The sequence below is a fragment of the Macrosteles quadrilineatus genome, unplaced genomic scaffold (genome assembly GCF_028750875.1).
Source record: "Macrosteles quadrilineatus isolate MER2022 unplaced genomic scaffold, UCM_ALF_1.0 Scaffold_1__1_contigs__length_201487025, whole genome shotgun sequence".
NCBI classification, from domain to species: Eukaryota; Metazoa; Arthropoda; class Insecta; order Hemiptera; family Cicadellidae; genus Macrosteles; species Macrosteles quadrilineatus.
Window position 1 is genome coordinate 89,799,505 of NW_026542594.1, and position 23,393 is coordinate 89,822,897.

Here is a 23,393-nt window from a genome sequence, read left to right on the forward strand (position 1 = left end):
ACAGTATGGGAAATATTTTATTCATTGAATGATCAACCATATTTTGTAACTAACACAACAGTCATTATTGTTTTTACACTAAAAAAAAAAAACTAAGGAGCTAAATGCTCAAAATTTGTATTATTTCACTCTATTTATCGCAGTTAGATGAATTAGCGCAAGCCTTGAAAATAACCGTCGTTGTCGACAGGTTTCACCTAGTCTTGAATTATTTTCCCTAGCAGTTATTTTGGGGTCTGGGCTAGAGACACATGGATTCGCTGGACATGGGGTAACAGCTACAGACGTTTGGAGTAGAGGTGTTATTCCCCCCCCCCCTCACCACAGGTGAGACAGGAGAGAGGTGTGACCTTATCTTATCAGGAGATAACTCACATTGAGGGCTCGGATATCAGTGTCAGCTCAAGCAGCTCATCAGCATGTTCAACTTATAACAACACTAAAAATGAAATATTACTCTGGTGTACTAGTTTTAGTTGGGTTTAGTGGCTTTGTAGCTGACTTCTTAATACCTGGCGTGTCAGGTGAGTTATACAAGAAAAATTGACTTCATCCACTGTAAAAAATGAGTAACTAATTAACGTATTTGTAGATCAATAAATAAGTAGATACTGTACATAGGTTGTACAGAAGTAAAGAACGTTTTAGAATGGTTAAATAAAAAAAAAACTTTATTTACAAACCCACAGTACTTTATACTACCTTTCCAAATCCCCATTTTCTTAGAGTAATATTTATTCCATTTTATACTCAGATTCTTAATAAGTCAACATGAAGGTAAATTGGAACGATTTGATCCATCAAGTATCTGTAAATACTAATGTATTCTACAAATAATAATGTATTAATTGTAGATTATAAGTCGAAGCACACCTGGCAACTTCTGCAGAAGTTTGGTTAGATCGGAACTGGGACAAGATCAAATGAGAGGATCGGTGTAAACTGTACACAAGAGGTTCCAAATACCCCTGCCGCAGCAAACCTGCAGACTAAGTGAATTTGAACTTGTCTGATACAAAAATATTTCCATAAATAAGACCATAGACTAACCAACTCAAGTAGACTTCTCATCCCATTGTAAATTTTGAAGCACGTTTTTCGTGTCTAGTTCATGTACGTGACACAAAGGCGCTAGTGTCGATGAAACTTTGTTTCCATTATTTTAGGGTTAATTTCTTGATTTGTGCTTTACTGTTTGGTTATATAACTAGGGGACAAGTTATTGTTTATGATTAGATCGTATTATTTGGTTAAACGAGGTTTTAAATGGCTGTAATAACGGGAAACAAATTGTAAACAAAACACGACCTCTACATAAACCGTACATGAACTAACAATAAAATTGTCTTCAGCTGTTCCATAAGGATGAGAAATCTACTAAGGGAGTATGTTTTATCTATGATAAGACATATTATTCCCAATTTAAATAACATTAGATTTAACGAGTGTTTAGGTTTTCTGCTACAGGGAAGGAAAAGGGTTTTTTACCAAATTTTAATATAGCATAGGATGAAATAAATAAATTTGCCAAAATTTAACAACATATATCAATAAACAAGTAAACTACAACAGTTTTCATTTTCTCCATAAGAATAGCATGGTAATTAAAATTACACTATTTTTACAGCTCTACAAATTGGTTTAGAAAGAAATTGCAACATTTTTTGTTTTTAGGGTCAAACATGGGAAAAACTCATTTTTACTCCATAAAAACCCCCATTAACCCACGTCCCCATGGTCTGATCATGCTGATTCCCGAACTTGTTTGAATAAATGTAGCCAAATTATAATTGTTATACCAAATTCCATCAAAATCGGTTAATTTTTTGAGTTATGATGCTAACGGACACATGTGTATACAGGGTGAGTTTCTACTTAGTGTGTTAACTTCGCCAGGAGGTTCTACTCACTAAAAAGAACAAAAAAGGTCCTATAAACCCATGTCCGGTTTTCAACTGTTTGGCTGTAATCGGGGATTTTGTGTTTTTCTTTTTTTATTAGACTTTGCTCCACAATTTATGTAATAAAAAACTTGACCAATTACTTTAGAAAGTTATAGTTAAAATCATTGGAAAGAATATTAAATTTTCTATAAATCAAAGGTTTCATTCAACAATTATACCATTACATAGTCCACATTATATGCAATTTTTATTTGCAACACAAATGTTATTTAACAGTAGCCCTAACCACCCTCTATATATATGAATTTGAACCGATCGTGTTTTAGGCCTCTGGGGACCTCAAAACATAAAAGTAAATCGGTCCCGGGTCCAGGTCCTACCATGAGAGCTACGGTAATAGCTTAATCCTATATAGGAAATTCACTAAAACACATGAGAGGTCCCGAAAATACACGAAGACGACTGTTGTCTGACCAAGAACAGTGCTTGTGCTGCCCAGGGCACACCTGGCAACCTGATGGAGGCCCAACCCCAACACACCAAAAAAAACAAACTTACTTTTCCAACTCTCCTCAGCAGATTCAATAAGAAGTTTTATACTGTGCATCCGCAAGAGTTGCCAGGTGTGCTTCATACCATAAGATAACAAGCATTTGATTTTTTTTGCTGGTGCAAGTGTGCTTTAAGCTTTATGTTTCAAACATGGAAGATATTTAAAGTGGAAATGGAGTTGCTTTGTTCTGGTTTATCTGGCAAAAGCTATACTGTAGTAACATATATTTATTCCACAACAACATGTTTAAATAAACATGAAACAGTAACACTACATACAATTCATGCGGCAAATTATGTAGATAAAAATTAATAATTAATTTTTGAGAAGACAAGTTATGGAGAAGAATGAAAATGCGTTGGAAAAGACATCATTTAGCCACCACAACTGGTTTGTTATTTGAAATATTTTACATTACATCAAAAGGCATTCCGAAAACCGTCCCAAAATTTTCGTTTCGTTAAATCCAATTAATGTAAAAACGTAAAGAGTCAATAATAATGTACTATGTTAAACTGGCCAATGAGGATTACAGATCCAGATTACACTGTGCAATACTGAGCTGTAACAGTAAGAGTGGTTTCCTGACAAGAGTTGTCAAAATAAATTAGTAATGATGTTATGGAATACTCTTTATTGAGGTTAAAACAGTGCAAGTAATATGCAAAATTCCACCAACAAACCCAATCATGATTTCATTTCAGCTTTAAGATCATAAGAAGTAACAAACACCATAGATGCTGTTGTTTTATCAGGTTATGACTTGGGTGCCAGTTGTGACTATGATGAAGACTGCATAGCTGAACACTCCTTCTGCCAGATGCAACGCACCTGCCAATGCAAGAGAGGGTTCCAACCAGCGAATGACGGCAGCACGTGCCTTGCAAGTAAGCCGACGGTTTGCGTGTGAAGTAAGAATATTTTTTAAATTTATTTATAACTAGCAGACTATATTGATATTATCAATTATATCTCGAATGTTCCCCCTACTTACGAAGACGTAAGAATCGAAGAAACTAATGCCTTAGGTGGGCATGGTAACACCTAGGCCCGGGAACAATATACTTTTTTAATAATTTTAATTGGACTGGCAAGCACACAAATGTAGGTATTTTAAGCCAAGTATGAATGGAGATGAGTGTAGGATGATCGGTGAGATCTTGTAGTCTTGTTAGGGACTAAGGTCGACATGTTCCTTAGACAGGGATGCCTTAGGTGGGCATGGTAACACCTAGGCCCGGGAACAATTTACTTTTTTAATAATTTTAATTGGAATGGCAACCACACAAATGTAGGTATTTTAAGCCAAGTATGAATGGAGATGAGTGTAGGATGAGTGGTGAGATCTTGTAGTCTTGTTAGGGACTAAGACCGACATGTTCCTTAAACAGGGATGATCCTAGAGGACAAAACAGCATATGTCCTCCATTTGTCCATCTATCCATTTGTTGTACATGGATAAAAATCTGATCTTTGTATAAGGTTGGTATCTTAGAACTCAAGTACAGGAAAATTAATTTTTAATTGAATTATATTGTGTATGAGCTGATATATTATGACAGAGTTGTACATCTCTCTCTAAAACTGAGAGAGGGTTGGGTTAGTATACTTACTAAAATATTTAATGGTTCAACACATTGGGTTTTTGGGACATGTTTCTCAACAGTAAAATGGTATTTGTGGGATATTTAGATATCCCAACAAATCATAAAATACTTTAACTGCTGTTTTTAGACCTTGTGTCTGTATCATAAATAAAACTTCAGTCTTGTCTGTACATTGCGTAGAATAATGGAGTTTTTTTGGTTATTTTAAACGTTTCATAGCCTAAGAAAGCCAATGAAGTCAAAACTCAATTCATGCCTGTCTGTCTATTAGTTTGTCAGCCATTGTGCCTGTGACGCCAAAATGCCAATTTACGTAGCCTATTCCGAGAAAACTAGAGTACCAATCTAGATTCAAATCATTTTCCTGTATCCACTAAATTGGTTAGAATGTCTTTAACTATTAAAAGATGCTCAAACTACTTTATCTATAAAATATAGGATGTTCAAAAACACAGCTTAGTGTGATTTTTGTCACACTTCTCCAAGGTTTACCACATGAATTAACTGACTACTGATGGACAGGCCCACAGCGTGTTTGGGAATGCTTGGTTTAATGTTTTGCTAAATGGAGGATTGTTAATCTTTTAGATGGATTAATGTATATGCAAACTAATAATAAGTGCTATGGGAAGGGACGGAAACAAGTCTAGGATGAATGAAGTGGTGAAGAAAGTAGTAAAGGCTAAAGGTATGGAGTGAGGGAACCCTTTGTGGCAGTTAGATTAATGTATCTGCAATCCTAAAATGCTATGGAAAGGGAGGGAAACAGGTCCACGACGTAGGAAGTGGTGAAGGAAATAGTAAAGGCAAGCAGTGTGGAGTGTGGGAACCGTTTGTGGCAGTTACATTAATGTATCAGCAATACTAAAATGCTATTCAAAGGAAGATATATAATAGGCTATTATGAATAATAAGCATTCTTATTATTTACTTTGAAATATTTTTGATAATATCATCGTGTTGGCAACACACTGACTTGTTGTATTAATTGTTATTGTGTTGGCAACGACTTGGGGTATTATATTATTGCCCAAGAAAGAAAAAATACTTTTTGCGTTTTCTTTTTACAAGAAAATACCTATTTCGAATAAGAGTGTCATACCAAGGAAAATTTCAGAATGCACTCTCAAAAACTGCCTGATATTTGTAGATAATGAAGACAAGCAATGAACGCCCGAAACGCAAGAACAACTACTTCTGGCAATGTTTTGAGGTAGTTGAATTTAGAACTCTTGCTTGAAAACAATGCATTTAATAATTATGTTAAATGTACAAAATTTAAGAAAACAAACCTCATAAGGTATGGTGACAACTATTTGTGCAATTCTCTCAAATCAGGCAATTCTTCAAAAAGTCACATCTGCTAATTGTATAGATCCATGCAGGATTATTTCTGCCTGAACTGCAAAGTCTGGCCAAGATTGAGAAAATGTTGATTGGTTTAGGTTCAACGTCAGGTTCAACCAGAACTGTGGGTTCACCAGATGACATAAGCAAGCTAACACAGAAAAAATAACGATATAAAGGATGTAATGTCCACATATTTACTAATGAAACTTGTTATATACGTTGATAGTTCTGAGCAAAACTGATAAGTTAAATTAATTGATGAAATAGTTGTATTTTGTATTATATCTATTTAAGCATTTTATTTATTTACTAGCTGTTGTACCCGTGCTTTGCAACGGGAAGAGAACACAAAATAGAAACACTTTACATCGGTTGCATATAATAGTTACACATCCGCCAACGGTTTTAGAAACAAAATTCAACTTTTATGGCCGAAATAGAAGCGTCTAAGTTATGACTTTTAAATCTGGTAAGTAGTGGATACCACAATTTTGGTTTTGACTAAGTTTAAATCTTGTGTAGTCTGATATGAGAAAAACTTGACTAAATCTTTGAACACAACTTTAACATACATGATTTACCTTCATCTCCATTGATTACATATCTTTTTTTCTTTATTTTTGACATTTTCTATTTCAATTTTGAAGTTGCAAAAATACTAATTATTAAATTTAAATGAACATTTTTTAAATTTAATTCTTCTTCATATTAAATCACAAATCCTTCCACCTACAATTTCTTCACTCACAATAAATCATTAGCAAAACGGAGTATATTTTATCTATGGCAAAACTAAGTCAGCTGTTATACACTTAAGAAATATTGTTGTGTCTTATCAATAATCTTTTGAAATATTAAAGAAACTATATCTGTAGGCTACTATAAAATGTTTGAACAAATAATTTAGCATTAAAGACAGCAGACAAAACTAATATGATTATCAACGCATCAAGGACTAAAAAATATAATAGCAAATACAGTATATTATGTTTCATTGCATCTCTGACTCTACTCTCCAAAAATATCAACAAACAACTTAATATACAAATCAGTTCTTTTAATCAGTTCCATCGTACATTGCCTTTACATTTTCACACTTACCATTGAGTAAACATTCATTGTAACACATATTTCATTGATTTTAGAAACAAAATAACACTGTGTACTGCTTAGTTTTATGATATTTTCCTTGGTTTAATTTAATCAGTGGTGTGGCAAAACCTAATAGTAAATTTATCAAATAAATTAAATGTGAATTGAAAGCTATGTTAAGATAAAATAAGAGTATTTTGTATTACCATTTGATAATTAAATATAGTTATACATATACAACAGATTTTAGAACACAAAAATCAACGACATACAATTTAGTTATTGATGATATTTTTGAGTTTATTTTAAGCATAGGTTTAGCAAAACACAATAACTAAATGTACCTAAATATACATATAAAAAAACAATGTGATGTACAAGTTATGTTAAGTTAATCTAACTTATGTTAAGCAGTTCGAATTTATTTAAAGTAGCTTCCAAATTCATAAAAAACATCTATACATTTTAATTTTCTTAATGTTTCCATGACAATATATCAATAACATTATTTTCATAACACTTAAGACAATTTAAAAATCTAAAGCAGAGCCTGTGTTGATACAGCAATGCTTTTAGAATATATTTTTTATTTCTATAATCATTGACATAGTTTTTGAATAAATCATCTTTGATAAATTTTTAGATTAAATAAATCAACCACATAATTGTGTGAAATATTATATTTAACTTCATTGGATCAGCTGTCTTAAATTGTAAAATATGCAATTTGGCAGTTCTTGTTTACATTGAAATGTCAAAGCAAATGTAAATGTAAACATTGTGAGTATTCTTATTGCAGCCATGGAGACCAATCAATAATTACTTTTAAAATCCTCAACTCAGAACTTTTAAAGCCAAAGGGGCGAAGCCCACGGTCGGTATCGAAATGTGAATAGTCCTATAATGGTCCTTGGTATGGTAGCTATATTTCTGTAAAATTTAAACCCAGTTGGTTCGGTAGTTTTTGCACCTATTAGTAATACACATACAGACAGACACCATTAGATTTTTATATAATAGTATAGATTGCTTTAATAAAAACCATAAAACGTGATCACTCGCCTCAACTGGCTTTCACTGACGTGGAAGCAATCCTAGTTTATTCTGAGGAGATAAGTTATGTACAGAAGTAAGAGGTGAATATGAAATGAATTTTTGATAATTTCCAGGTGTTGCAGCAGCATGTAGGACCAAATATGACTGTGTCAGTCTGCCTCACTCTGACTGTCTACAGGACATGTGCCTCTGTGAGCCAGACTTTGTCCCAGACCCTGCAGGAAAGCAGTGCTTGCCAAGTATGTAGTATGTTTACCACAATCGACTCATTTTCTATTTTAAATTCACATAGCTAAATTGACATAAAAAAAACAATAGTTATCTGGGTAGCCGAGTGGTTATAGTGCTCACCTTCAAGTGAACAGGTCGCTGATTCCATTTTAGGCCAGAGTGTTATTAGACCCAGATGCCATTGGGCACTACAAAGATCATCTCACAACATGCTACACTCATCCTTCACTCATATATAGGTTGAAATATGGTTCTTGTTTGTACCAAATTTCATCAAAATCGGGACATTTTTACTTGAGTTATCGTGTTAACAGACACATATGTAATATATATGTTTTAATTTGAATGGATGGTGTTTTTTTTTGCCTCTGGGGACATCAAAATAAAAAAGTAAATCTGTCCTTGCATGTTGAACTTGTAATAGACAATGGTGGGTTTTAACTAAATGGACTCCAAATAGAGAAAGACTACCTTATTCTGTTTATATTTTCAGGGGTGAAAGATATAAAGGGCAGTTGCTTGCAAGATACACAGTGTCAAGAGAGTTTTGGGGACCAGAGTCGCTGTATTGGAGGCCGCTGTGAGTGTAACATGAGGTTCCATTTCTTGAATGGACGCTGCTTTCAGACTAAAGGTTGGTCAAGTTTACTTCATTTTTCGTGACAAAAACTACTTAAGGATCTATAAAACAAGTTTAAAAATACAGTGAGATATACTCTTTCAATGTAATTTTTAAAGTGTAAAAGTTAAGTACTAGGAATTGGTCTGTGAGTGACGAGTTTTACACAAAAAGTGTAGTTGATTATGTATGTGTATCTAAATTGATGTATAAATAAAGTAAAATTATTTGTTATGGAAAATAAAACGAACAGTTTCGGAAAGTAAAAACTCATTTTCAGCGGGACTAGAATAAATTGTTTAAGTAAGACCATAGACTAAGCAGCACAAGTAAGTATGTAAGGGAGTATGATTTATCTATGGTAAAACCTTAAATTTATATACTACAAATACTATGGTTTTCCAAGGTAACTCAAATTTATGATCACTATAACACCACTGTTTACAAATTTATAATAACTAGTGTACATGTTGCTCGAATTCGAACAATTGCAAAGTGTTACAGGATTCATTTTAAAACAAATAACAGTCATATTTACAATTAATTTAAAAGAGTCAACTCAAGATTACCGGTGTGTAACTCAGACCGTGTTTATCTTCGTTATTGATAAACCTAAATCATTCCGGCCGGTTTTCTCCTTCTCAAAATACCTCGCTGTACAGGCAACACAGGTCATTGATAGAGGGCCAATTGAGAACGAAAAGTCGTTTTGGGGTAGTGTTAGGGTGCATTTGTAACCAATAGTTGAGATTGTCCAGGGTCAGGTGCTGACTGTGATGAGTTAAACCTATTACGCGCCACTGTTCTGTAGCTGCGGTCGTTATCACGATTACGCCTCCTGTCTATGTTTCGTTGTCGTCGCGTCGGAGGCATTTAAAAGAAGAAAAAAAATAAACAAATTATAGCTACACAAAACAACGATAAATGCACAAATTTAAGTTACAATCATGCTAACACGATCCGTCATAGCGACACAAAACAACGATAAATACACAAATTTAAGATACAACCATACTAACACGATCCGTCTTGGGGGTTATGTTTAAACAAACTCAAATAGTAAATAAACGTACTCAATGTGTTTCATTTAATTGAAAAATAAATAACAGCAGTTAAATTATACAGCTGATCAAAATGTAAACAATTATGTTCTTCATAAGGATAACATGGGAACTTTCAAAGCTACTGGGGCAGAGCCCAAGGGACTTTTTCAAAAATGTAAGGCCAGTTTGCAAATCTACGCGACACGCTCTTTCCAATGAGACGTCAATGGATAAAATCGGTTAAGAAATGGCGGAGGAGTTCAACCGACAAAGTTTCATGTAGCGTATTAATTATATAGATTGAATAGCCCATCATAATCTTACTAATATTATAAATGTGAAAGTTTGTGTGTTTGAAGTTCAATCACGCATAAACCACTGGACGGATTGGGCTGAAATTTGGCATGATCATAGCTTACATTCCCGATTAACATATAGGCATATTTTTATCTCAAAAATCCTTTCGGGCTCCACCCCAGTGGCTCTGTAATTCCCCATGTTAACCTTTTGAGTATTCATATTTAAAGGGAATTAAAGAATTCAGTCAGCTGTTTCAACTAAAAAATTTGGTTCTATGATATGGGAAAGCATTAAAAAGTTATAAGATTTACCAACAGGGTGCAGCACTATATTTTTAGCGAATTTCCCTATAGGGAAGTGGCTATTACCGTAGGTGGCACGGTAAGGCCTACACCCGGGACCGATTTACTTTTTCATTTTGATGTCCCCAGAGGCCAAAAACACCATTCGTTCAAATTTTTATATATGTATATATATATATATATATATATATAGATTTATATATATATATATATATAGATTTATATATATATATATACGTCCGTGAACGCGATAACTTGAGTAATTTTTGTCCGATTTTGATGAAATTTGGTTTAAAGGTGTAAAGCGGGATAAACTTGAATGAGTTCGCGAACCAGCATGATCGGACCATGGGAACGGGGCTTTACGGGGGGTTTTATGGGGTAAAAATTGGTTTTCCTCACTTTTGACCCTCAAAACACAAAATTTCCCAATTTCTCTTCAGACCTTTTTAAAGAGCTTAAAAAAACAAATAATTTAGTATATAAAAGTATTTTTGTTCGGTTATTAGTAGCGGAGAAAATTAAAAAAATTGTAAATTTAAAATTCCCATGTTGTTCTTATGGAGAATATTGTCAAATGTTGTAGTTTTCCTACAGTTACCTAACAATGTTCATGTTCTCTCACTGATTTGAGAAAGCAAAGTGGCCAATTCGCTCATCAGTGAGACAATGTTAACATTGTCTCACTGTAATTACTTTGTCTCACTCCAGATTTGCAACGTGAAGGCACGAAACAGTAACATGCAGGCAACGTCGTATGCGCGCGAAATACGTTGGCAGCACTGGCTGTAAATCAGCTGGTCAGCTGTTGTACTGTTGTATTTGTCACTTCACATTAAATGTTATGTTAAAAGTTCACTTCTGTGTAAAAATAGGTTATGTTTCTTCACAAATTTATTTGTTTTATGGTAACTGTAGGAAAAGTATAATGTGCAACTCGAGTTCAAAGTACAATTGCCTCACTCGAGAAACCATTCCTCACTCGCCTACGGCTCGTGAGTAAGGATTTCTCTCGAGTGAGTCAATTGCTCACTTTTCTCACTAGTTGCACAAATAACTATTGCTTGTTTATGGATATAATTTGATCAAACTTGGCAAATTCATTTATTTTGTACTAAGCTATCAATATTTTACTAAAAAACACACTTTATTAGTTTCCTTGTAGCAGCAAACCTAGGTACTCGACCTATAATGTTATTTAAATATATTTAATTGAAAATCAATTCAGACAAATGGAAATTCGCTTAGTCGGCAGGTTTGCTGCGGCGGGGGTATTTTTACATTTATGAAAACAGCTAATTTGAACTAAGCAGTGATTTGAACAAAAAACTGTGATTCGCAATGAGAACTGTCAAAGTAGGATTGTTTACAGTTATGTTTATGTTTTTCATTTCATGAATAATTTGTGATATTTTGCGAATTGTTGATAATTTATTTTTCTCTATTGTTGTGTTGTTAGATTTAAATGAATTCTGCTCAAACTCCAGTGAATGTTTCATTGGACCGGAATATACAACCACAATCGAGTGCAGGGATCAGAGATGCCAATGTGTTAGAGGTTACTATGGCAACGAGTACAGAAAATGCACGAGTAAGTAGTTGTTTTATATTTATCTGATAAAAACAGAGCTTGTCTTACACTATAGTTGGCAAAGCAAATCAGATGTCAAAAGATGAATAGTTCTTTTGAGAAAATACCATGCAACCCTTCCATCACTGGGTATCCAAATGATATTGTCGGTAAATTAACCTCAAATGTGTATAATTATAATTACTTATAAAATTAAGATGATGGTATATGAAGTGATTTCAGTAGTAAATTACCCAACCTTAAAGGTCCGTGAAGTTGGCGTACCCATATTAGCGTATCCACTTTTGATCATTCCAATTGTTAGTTCATCGTTAGTTCTCGATGGTTCCCAAATTTTTTTGTTAGTTCTCAAAAAATAAAAAAGTTATAGCCGATAAGTGGGTACGCTAACTTCACACTTCCGGGTTCTAGCGCGCGCCGTTTTCTGATGAGAAATGTTTACATCTATATATCAATCGTTACTTCTTCGTTAGCCCTCGATAGTTCTCCAATATTTTCGTTAGTTCTCAAAAAATAAAAAAAAATACGAGGCATACAAAGTGGGTACGCTAACTTCATAATTATACAATTTCCAGTGGACACCATTTTTTGACTATAAATGCTTATATCTATATACCAATCGTTAGTTCTCGATTGTTCTCCAATATTTACGTTAGTTCTCAAAAAATAAAAAAAGTTACGAGGCATACAAAGTGGGTAAGCTAACTTCATAATTATACAATTTCCAGTGGACACAGTTTTTTGACTATAAATGCTTATATCTATATACCAATCGTTAGTTCTCGATTGTTCTCCAATATTTACGTTAGTTCTCAAAAAATAAAAAAAGTTACGAGGCATACAAAGTGGGTACGCTAACTTCACACTTCCGGGTTCTAGCGCGTGCCGTTTTCTGATGAGAAATGTTTACATCTATATATCAATCGTTACTTCTTCGTTAGCCCTCGATAGTTCTCCAATATTTTTGTTAGTTTTCAAAAAATAAAAAAAGTTACGAGGCATTCAAGATTCAAGATTCAAATAGTCTTTATTCAATATATAACATATATGAAACATACATGTATCTGAATAGAGTCAAAATCTATATACAAATCATACACATTAAAACATAGATCTACGCAAATGTCCATTATGAAAAATAAATGGAAATTCAAATGAAATATTTTGTTTAATCTACAAATTCTTGTAATGAATAAAAAGGATTTTTTACTAAGAAATCTTTTAAAAGTTTTTTGAATTTTTTGAAATTTGTCTCCTGCCGGATGTTTATTGGTAAATATTGTAAAAATTTCAATCCTGCATAGGTGGTTTTCTTTGTATAATATTCTAATTTATGCTGAGGCAATCTAATTTTTAACCTAGTATTATAGTTATGCCCGGGATTGGAGGGTGTTGTTAGTTTCCTTTGTTTCAAAAAGATTATGGTTTCAAGAATATATAAATTATACACAGTTAAAATGTCCAATTTACAAAAAAGATTCTTCACTGAGATGGTTTTCCGTAATTTCATAATAGTGCGAATTGCTCTTTTTTGCTGTTTAAGTACTTTATCAAGATTTGATTTTGTTGTTCCACCATAGACTGTGATTCCGTATGAAATGTGGGATTGAACTAATGAATAATAAATAATTTTTAAAGTTTCCAAATCACAGACTCTGGACATCTGTCTCAGAGCATAGATACCAGAAGATAATTTGTTTACTAGGTGATTGATGTGATCATCCCATGAGAGATTTTCATCAATGATTAAACCAAGAAATTTAGTTAGGCCCACTTGATCTATTCTATCTGATTTTAAGAAAATATTTGGCTCGAATTTGACTTTTGATTGTTTGGTTGAAAATGATATTAGGTTTGTTTTCTTTTTATTTACTAATAGATTTTTTTGATCAAGGAACTCATGGATAAACTGAACTGTTTTATTTAAAGATTTTTCCACATAATCATGTGACTTTCCTGAAAACAGAATATTACAGTCATCAGCATACAGACACATTGATGCATCGGGCCCAGGGATCATCTCCGGCATGCCTCTTATGTAGCAAAGAAAGAGCAGAGGGCCTAAGATTGACCCCTGGGGAACCCCGTAACGCAGTGTCCGACACTGAGACCTGGATTTTTCAAGGTATCGAGCCCTATCACTCTCGACAATATAATCAACTTCAACAAACTGTTCTCTGTTGTCTAAATATGAAGAAAACCATCTCAGCTCCTTACCACAAACTCCCAACTCCTCCAATTTAGCTAATAATTTGCAGTGTGATACACTGTCAAAAGCCCTACTAAGATCTAGAAATACTCCAATGACATTTTCACCTTTGTCTATTGCATTTATGATGGATTCAATAAATTCAACAGCGGCAGTAATTGTGGATTTACCAGATCGAAACCCATGTTGTTCCCTATCTAGCAAATTGTTAATTTCAAGAAAATTAGAAAATTGGTTATATACGATACGTTCAAAGATTTTTGAAAAAACTGGTAATAATGAAACAGGGCGATAACATGTTGGATCTGTACTATTGCCACTCTTAAAAATAGGAATTACTTTAGCCAATTTTAATTTAGAAGGAAAAATACCAGAAATAAGAGAAGAATTTATTAAGTGAGTCAATGGTTTACGAATAAAAATTATAGATTTTTTAACAATTGTGATGGGTATCTCATCATACCCTGAGGAAAATTTGTTTTCAAAAGAAAGAACAGTTTTCTCAAGATAATCCTCTGTTATTGTTTGAAATTTAAAGATTTTATTTGGAGCTTTATGTTGAGTGTTACAATTTTGTAAAGATTGCTGAGAAACAGAGGGCAAAATTAGTTTTTCCACAGCAGAAGCAAAAAAGTTGTTTAAAATATTGCTCACAGCAATTGGATGTGTTATGATTTTTTCATTTTGAGACATACTAATGTTGGTGTTAGAATTTTTCTTTGAGTTTAATTTTATTTCTTTTTTAATTATATTCCATGTCATTTTAGTTTTGTTTGTTGCACTTTTTATTTTTCCATTGTAAAATGTTTGTTTAGATTTAAGTATTGATTCTTTTAAGTCTTTTTTGCAGATTTTCAACTTTCTATTTAACTCTTTTGTTTTTTGCACTCTGATTAATTCTTCCAAATCCGTGAGGTGCCTTTTTTCTCTAATATTTCATTTGACTTCCATACACAATTCCTGGTTCCCTTATCAACACTAACAATCTTTGGAAAACTCAAGTCAAACAAGTACTTAAAAATAGAAATAAAAACATCATATTTTTTATCCACAGGGGACTGAAAAACCTCAAACCAGGTTTCCTCATTTAAGTCATTTAAGAATACAGATAAGTTATTTTCATTAAATTTTCTACATCTCCTCTTAACTACTTTATTAGTTACACATTTTTTAACATTTAAAATCTCAAGAAGCTGAGCATCGTGATCAGAAATATGAGTAATAATCCCTGTTACTTTCATCTGTTTGGATTCTATATTAGTAATAAAATTGTCAATTGCTGTAGAACTTATTTCATTTACCCTTGTTGGAAAATCAACCAGGTAGGACATATTAAACATTGAAATAGTGCTGATAAAATTGTAGTACAAAGAGTCATGTTTTAAAACATTAATATTTATATCTCCTGCTAAAATTATATTTTCATATTTACTTGTTAATATATCCAGTAAAATTTCCAGCTTATCTAAAAAAATATCATTGTATTTATAATTAGGTGATCTATATAAACAAATTAATACAAAAGAAAAGGCATCTACTGTTACTTCAACCATACAACACTCAAACTCCTTCTCCAATGTTAATTCTTGAGCTCTTTTAATTAATATTTTTTTATTTTTTATAGATTTGCTTGTCAGAATCATGACACCTCCACCTGTGGTTGTTGACCTGGTCCAGTAGGAGGATATATTATAATTATTGAAATTTAAGTATTGTATTTCTTCTTCACGCATATTTATTTCTGTCAAAACAACTATATCTGGTTTTATTTCATCAAGGTTAATTTCTAAAATGCCAATGCGTGTCGGTAAATTTTGAACATTTTGATGGAAAATTGAGAGGTTTTGAGTGCTGTATAAATCATAGCTCATGTTATCATCACATTTTTTAACACTTTCTCCAAAAAAGGTTTAATATGTTTGCCACTATCACTCACAACCCCAGAGAGAATCTGCCCCCCATCACTTGACACAGGCGCAGGCCGCTGCAGCTGATCTGGATCCGAAGTTTTATCCACCATTTGCAGCCTATCATTGTCAGCCATACTGTTGTTGTCATTGTTGCTGCTGCTGCTGATGTTGTTGTTATTGTGGTTGTTGTTGCCTTTGTTGTTGTTGTTGTTGTTGACATTCATGTAATGAGAGCTTTCGTCAGCAATGGTGCGCTTCAAGAGATCCACAAACTCATGATGGTCCTGAGTGTTCCTCCTTGATCCCGCTACATACTTCTTACAAGTGACAATGATTACAGAGGCTTCAGTCATGTTCTGGAATTTGACAATATTCTTAGCAAAGTGATATGGAGAGATCCTGTCCCTTGAGCACCCTAAAGGGGAACAAACTAGAGCTTTTAGTTTTTGTTTTTGGAACTCCTCCGTAAGTTGTTGAAATGCAGCATTATAGGAACTGTAGTTGTCATCATGGGGCTTGTCAAAATATTTTGACTTTGTGACTAGGCTGAATATCAACGCTCCATTTTTCTCTCTCTGAAGGGTTAAGTTGGTTCTACAGAAGTCTGAGTCAGTTGGTTTCCCAAAAGACTCCTTGAAAGCAACTGCAACACCAGTACTCATATTGTTCTTATGGCTAAGGTCAGATGAAATGCAATGAGCAAAGGCGATGTCCATGTTACTTTTATGCTGCTCTATTACTTCCTTCATATCGGCTTCCAAGACTTGAATTTTCATATTGTCACTGATGAAATCTTTCACCACTGATTTAGGTACTGTGGTCTTACTCGTATTATCAGGGGGAGACTCAGAGTTATCAGATAGAATCTTCAGCCTCTCTAATGCATTAATGACCATGTACGCCACCTTAGTTTTTCCACAATCATTCAAGTGCAAACCATGCCTTGTGTAATGATATCGTTTCAGGTTCCTCAGATCCACAACAAACAGGTTCTTAATCCTTGCACTTAGTTCCATTATATAATTATTTGCTGTCATTAAACATAGATTGTCATTGTGTTCCAGGGGCCTGTCATGTCTAGTTGGTATCGTGCAGAGCAATGTAGGTCTTCTTTTACTAATGTCTAATAACTTTCCTTCAAGCTCTCTGTATATAGTTTCCAGGCTTCCATTAAGGCTATCATTTGTGCCACCCAAAATAACTACTGGATGTGTTTCATCTTCTGATACTGAGCCTAGTACTTGTAGCATAGTGGTATTTGATCTAACATAACCGTAGGCATTGATTTTAGCTGAACTATAGTTTTCAATCTTACTAGCTATAGTTTTACCTTGGCTATCAGCACATAGAGTTACTTTTATTTTCCTTGTAGAATTTTTGATACGGCTTTTATTGAGTATTTTGTCTTGATGTTTAGGTTTAAGCTTCTTTACTTGCTTTGCATCTGCCTGGTGTTTCTTTGAATTAGGACCCCGCATTGTTTTTTTATGGTATTTTTTCTGAGTTTGACTACTCTTGCCTTCATCATGATGTTCAGATAGTGTTTGAAGAATATCAAACATGTTAGTTGTTGTAACAGAAGAATTACCATTGTTTTGAGATATATGCTTTGTTTTTGATTTTGTTCGAGTCCAAGAGCACATGTTAGGGTCCCTTACATCTTTTTTTCCTGGTTCACTAGAATGAAGTAACTTCTTATCCTTTTTAATCATTAATGTGTGAAGTAGCTCCTTTTTTGATGTTGTTTGGTTGAGGAGAAAATAAGAGATGAGTGAGCGTTTGGTTATCACTTCCTCTCTTGACAGGCTCATATTTTCGATGAAGTGTATATCAATTGATCCAGATGTGATTATATCATGAACCAATGTCTCTACGACCCAGCAGCAAAAAACTCCACAGTCAAATCCGTTAGGTTGTTGTGGACCCTTGATTGAAGATAAGCTTGTGTCAACACCTAGATATTCAGTTAGCTTTCCTGTAACCTTCTTAGCAGAGGAGAGATTATGGTCATTAGAAGAGTCAATATGATAAAACCTATTCTTAGGTCTGTCCAAAACTAAAACACTCCAATGAGATCCACTATCTCCTTGGCTTACCTCCTCAGAGTCATTGATTGGCATTATCACAACATTCTTATTTTTTAAACTTAGTGGTTCTAAAAAAAGCAACGCATCTGGTGAATTCTTAATTGCATGAACTATTAGTGGATTTACTATGATACTTGTTGTTTCAGTTAAGAATCTCTCATTCACCATGTCCAAGTAAGGTTGAATTGTCCCATCTGAAAGCCAATTGTTACTAAGTAATTCTGAAACAACCAATTTTTTGTGCAATAACAAAGGGTCAGTTTTGTTCTCTTTAGAAGTGTTTTCATTGTTAGAACAGTTTCCTGTGAACGAGGTAAGATCAGAGGTAGATGTAGCAGCTTCGGTTTTCGAGGGCTCGCACTGCACAGAACAATCTATCACACTTGGATTAATAGGCTTAGTCTGGAAGTCAGGTACAGGGAATATTTGGTCCGTGTACTCCATTAACCGAGTGTCTGATTCAATTGAATGATCAAGTACACATTTCAGTCGCTTGTCTAGAGTATCAATCTGTTCCTTGAGCTGCATATTTTCCCTTTGTAGTTCTAGTATACACAAATTTGACGATTCCTGTGCATCACAGTAGGGGGTAGGGTTAGGTTCCACTAAAGCAGGGTTGAGAGTGCAATGTTGTGGGGTAGACGTTTCAAAGGAGTTATTTTTTATTTCTATTACTTGAGGTGATTGCTGATTGGCAGATTTGGGAGATAATAATAACCTCATGGTCACTGGGTGAGGTCCGGTATGCTTTAAGTTACTCCAAGTTATTGTGGATTTCTCAGAATCAGTTTTTATCCCAGCATTACAGTTCCTCCCAAGACATCGCCAAGTTATTTCCCCACTTTTAGCAACATAGTTCTGTCTGAATTTAAAATTATTGTATATAATATTTGGTTTACCATTTTTGGTTTGCTCAAGTTGAAATTCCATGTAAACCATGAAGAAATGGATAAGAATTTAAGAATATAATAATATAAAATTGTGTGCTAATGTCAAACTAATGAATGAGAAGATTTATTCAATGCTGTTTGAAGAACAGAACAGCTTCATGGAAACTAAAAATGACTAGCTTAGCATACAAAGTGAGTACGCTAACTTCACACTTCCGGGTTCTAGCGCGTGCCGTTTTCTGATGAGAAATGTTTAAACATCTATATATCAATCGTTACTTCTTCGTTAGCCCTCAATAGTTCTCCAATATTTTCGTTAGTTCTCAAAATATAAAAAAGTTACGAGGCATACAAAGTGGGTACGCTAACTTCACAATTATACAATTTCCAGCTCGCACCGTTTTCTGACTATAAATGCTTATATCTATATACCAATCATTAGTTCTTCGTTAGTTCTCGATTTTTCTCCAACTAACGTAAATATTGGAGAACTATTGAGAACTAACGAAGAACTAACGATTGGTATATAGATACAAGCATTTATAGTCAGAAAACGGTGCCCGCTGGAAATTGTATAATTGTGAAGTTAGCGTACCCACTTTGTATGCCTCGTAACTTTTTTATTTTTTGAGAACTAACGTAAATATTGGAGAACTATCGAGAACTAACGAAGAACTAACGGTTGGTTTATCAATATAAGCATTTATAGTCAGAAAACGGTGCCCTCTGGAAATTGTATAATTGTGAAGTTAGCGTACCCATTTTGTATGCCTCGTAACTTTTTTTTATTTTTGAGAACTAACGTAAATATTGGAGAACAATCGAGAACTAACGAAGAACTAACGATTGGTACATAGATATAAGCATTTATAGTCAGAAAACGGTGCGCGCTGGAAATTGTATAATTGTGAAGTTAGCGTACCCACTTTAACGGCGGTGCTAGAAACCGGAAGTGTGAAGTTAGCGTACCCACTTATAATCGGCTATAACTTTTTTATTTTTTGAGAACTAACTAACTAAGGATGAACTAACGATTGGTATGATCAAAAGTGGATACGCTGATATGAGTACGCCAACTTCACGGACCGCAACCTTAATACTGATTAGATTCTATAAATGGCCCTAGACTATAGAGCTAAACAATAAAAACTTAATTTCAGTTGAATTCATTCAATTATAGCCAAAAGAAATATAATCATAACTATTTCGCTAACCCACATTTTTATATAAATAATTGTTGTGTAAATAATTGTATAAATAATTGTGTCATAGTTGTTGTATGATGTGTTTTTTTTTTTTTTTTTTTTTTTTTTTTTTTGGGGGGGGGGAGAAGGGTAACTTTGTTTTGAGTGTAAAGTAGATATTTTTATATAAAGTAAAATAACTAAAATTACATCTTATATACAGGAGTTTTTCTAATAACATTTTTTTTAAGAAGATATTTATGTTCAATAAAACACAGTTTATGTGATGTTTCTATCCTGTCTAGTTTGCGAAATATGAGCGATGTTATGGAACGCACCTTCGCACTACTTCCCCACTCCTCCCTAGCCTACTGGGAGGGCAACAACATCGGTTTTAGTTATCTCCAAGATGCCCCCAACAACAATCAAAAGTCAAAATTTGTTACACTTTTAGTGCATACTCAACCCCTTATAGATGCTGGACTATTTTACATATATATATATATATATATACATTAATACACATATATATACACATTAATATCTTATTATTTTCACACAAAGTATGCATGACGGTATTTCTTCTTCTTCTAGTTTTCTTTAATAAAGCTGGCTTGGTTTAACTACCATATAGCCACACTAGTTCATCAATAAAATTTTCCCGGGTTTTTTAAAATGGTAGCATGATGCTAGTTTGGAAATGATTTTTGTTTTTCTAATAAATTGAGTTTCCTGAGGTTCATAGCTTAAAGTTGGTGTTAGATGTTTTTCTATTTGAATGTTTTAGTTAATTATTAAAAGTTCAAGTTACATGACATCTCAAAGTTGGATTCCTGTTTCTTTTAAACATGTTACTAATAGTGGCCATAGCTTGCAATTATTTCCATTAGGAGCGTTTGGATGGTTGGTGGTGGTTTCCAATTAGCTTTCTTTATTTTTGCGTAAAAGCACTGTCTCATCCTTTTGTAGGCTGAGCACTCTGTAATGATGTGCTATATTGTTTCAAGTTGTCTTAGTTCACACTTGAAGCAATACGGAGATTCCGTATTCTTCATTTGAAATAGCCTTGTAGCATTGTATGTATAGGTGACCAAATCTTGGTTGCATATTAGAGAAGTGTCAGCACGGCTTATATTTTAAGAGCAGTGATTTTTCTAGTAATTTTAATGCTGTCTCGATGGTTGGTTTGCTCAAAATTTTATTTGTTAGGTATTTCATAATTTTACATTATTATGGCTCTGGGATTATGAATGTTGTTTTTTTTTTCAGGATCTTTTGGATTCAAGACGACTTCAAATGTTGATGTTATAGTCACCATTTCAATATTTATTTTTCTCTTTAATAGTGATATGTAAATAAATATTAATTCTTTTTTGACTCAAGGTCATACAAATTAGCATGAATTAAGGTAAGAAAAAATTTAAGGACTGAATATGATAGTGACATAAAAATAGCAGATAGCCTATATTAACTCAGTGATCTTAAAGATTTTTATACTGAAGAAATTATTTTACAGAAATTTTAATTGTTGTTATTTAAATGTGTTAAGGAAATTTTGTTCTGTGTTGGAAAGCACAAAAGAAAATGACAGTACAAAAATTGTAAAAAATAATTATTTTTATTGTACAGTTAAGTATTATTGCTTTTCTATTTAAGAAAATATAAAATACTCGTTATCTACTTTCAATGTTAATTGAAAATAATGAAAATACATTGGAACTCTGTCAGTAAACTATTTTTTGCCTTATTTTTTCCTTTTAATTTTTTATCGATTTTTGTGTCCAAGCCAGTTGAAAAGTTTCACACAGGATAAGAGTGGTTCTACAGCAACTTTATGTTTTTATACATTCTGCTGTATGTCACAAACAAGCGTAACCTTTGAGGATTAGATTGAGAAGTGGACAGATTTTTTCTTTGATAGAATGCGCCAGCCAACATTTTTAAAATAAAAAATTCATGATGTTGCTGTAGGCAGTCCACACTTTGTATATGGGCTGGGGGCTGGCTGGCTGGGCTATAGCCAGAGGGCCAAATTTCCAAAAGTTTTTTTAACGTTATTGTTTTAGTGAATGTCCCATATAAGGAATAAGCTATTACCAGAGGTCTCATAGTAAGAACTAAACCCGGGACCGATTTACTTTTTTGTTTTGAGGTCCCAGAGCCAAAAAAAACACCCTCTGTTCAAATTCATATGTATATATATTTATACTAGCAGAGTATAAATATATATACTCTTAGACTGATATACTTTGTCTTAGTTGATGTGAGCCACCTACAGATTGCGCTGATCTAAATTACTGATTTCTGCCAATTACATGATGGTTTTTACCAAGTCAAACTGATGGAATTACTAATTATGAGCTATAGCAACTGTTGTGACCCAGCAACTATGTCAGTAACACAAAATAGAGTTTTAGACACTGGCGCAATCTGTGACTGGCTCACACAACTACATTCTTTTTTAGTAAAAAATTGGCGACACCTGATCCATAAAGATGGGATGTCTTCTTCTGTATCCAATAGTCAATGCCGTTATACACTTAAACAATAATTACACATTTTTTCAAAACATTTCCTAAGTTTTTCTTTAAATGTTTTGCTAGATGCAACAACCTTCAGGCCGTCGGGTAGACCATTGTACAACTAGGGACCAAAATATGAGAAGCTCTTCCTCCCAAGCTCTAGAGAAACTCTTGGGAGGTGAAGCCTCCCACCCTGACGTGTCCTGCGCTGGGAAACCTCGTCACGAAGAGAAAGCCTTTCGCATAAATAGTCGGGCTTACAAAGAGACAACACTCTGTGGGTCATGCAGCACGTCAACAACCTGCACATGGCTTCAACGGGAAGCAGACTAGCTACTTCTTGAAAGGGAGAGACATGATCAAATTTTTTCAAACAGAAAATGAAACGGATTGTGGAGTTTTGGAGACGTTGCAACCGATGCATGTCTTCCCGAGAAATGCTGTTGCCATATGAAGGGAAGCAGTAGTAAAATACTGACAGTATTAGTGACTGCACGAGCTGAAGTTTTGCAGCCTCAGGCAACAAGCCTCTGAACCGGTACAAACCTCTTAGTCTCCCTAAGGCTCGCTGGGAAACAAAGGTGACATAATCGAAGAAATTCAGGTGACTTTCAATCACGACGCCAAGAGTCTTTGCCTTCTCACACACTACCAGACTCCGGCCGTCGAGACAGACAGACACTCCAGCATCTCTCAAGTTCTGCACTTGGTCCAGAGGCGCTGTATGCAAGACAGTGCACTTATCAGGGTTCAGTTTAAGCCCATTGACAAATGACCACTTGGAGATGCTCTCCAGGTCAGCGCTGAGTTTGTCAATTGCTTCTTTCATGGAAACAGGCTCAAAAGACAAGTGCAACTGAGAATCGTCTGCATAAAAATGTGCCGTAGAGTTTTGTACACAGCTAGGGAAGTCAGCTGTATAAAGTGTGTAGAGAACAGGGCC

At 34.0% G+C, this 23,393-nt stretch overlaps 1 protein-coding gene across 1 annotated transcript; it reads left to right on the forward strand.

Annotated features, from left to right (window-relative positions):
- The first annotated feature begins 389 nt into the window (after window positions 1–389).
- Window positions 390–21,646, forward strand: LOC128986633 (multiple epidermal growth factor-like domains protein 6). Its single transcript, XM_054407136.1, has 6 exons — window positions 390–524; window positions 3,213–3,344; window positions 7,676–7,801; window positions 8,287–8,427; window positions 11,517–11,648; window positions 21,198–21,646. Exons 1-6 carry the CDS (start codon window positions 446–448, stop codon window positions 21,281–21,283), a joined length of 696 nt encoding a protein of 231 aa, XP_054263111.1. The 5' UTR covers window positions 390–445; the 3' UTR covers window positions 21,284–21,646.
- Window positions 21,647–23,393: the final 1,747 nt, after the last annotated feature.

Coding starts and splice junctions, on each gene's coding strand:
- LOC128986633 (XM_054407136.1), top strand. CDS start 446: ATGAAATATTACTCTGGTGTACTAGTTTTAGTTGGGTTTAGTGGCTTT. Junction 525..3,212: donor CTTAATACCTGGCGTGTCAG/GTGAGTTATACA, acceptor TTGTTTTATCAG/GTTATGACTTGGGTGCCAGT. Junction 7,802..8,286: donor AGGAAAGCAGTGCTTGCCAA/GTATGTAGTATG, acceptor TTATATTTTCAG/GGGTGAAAGATATAAAGGGC.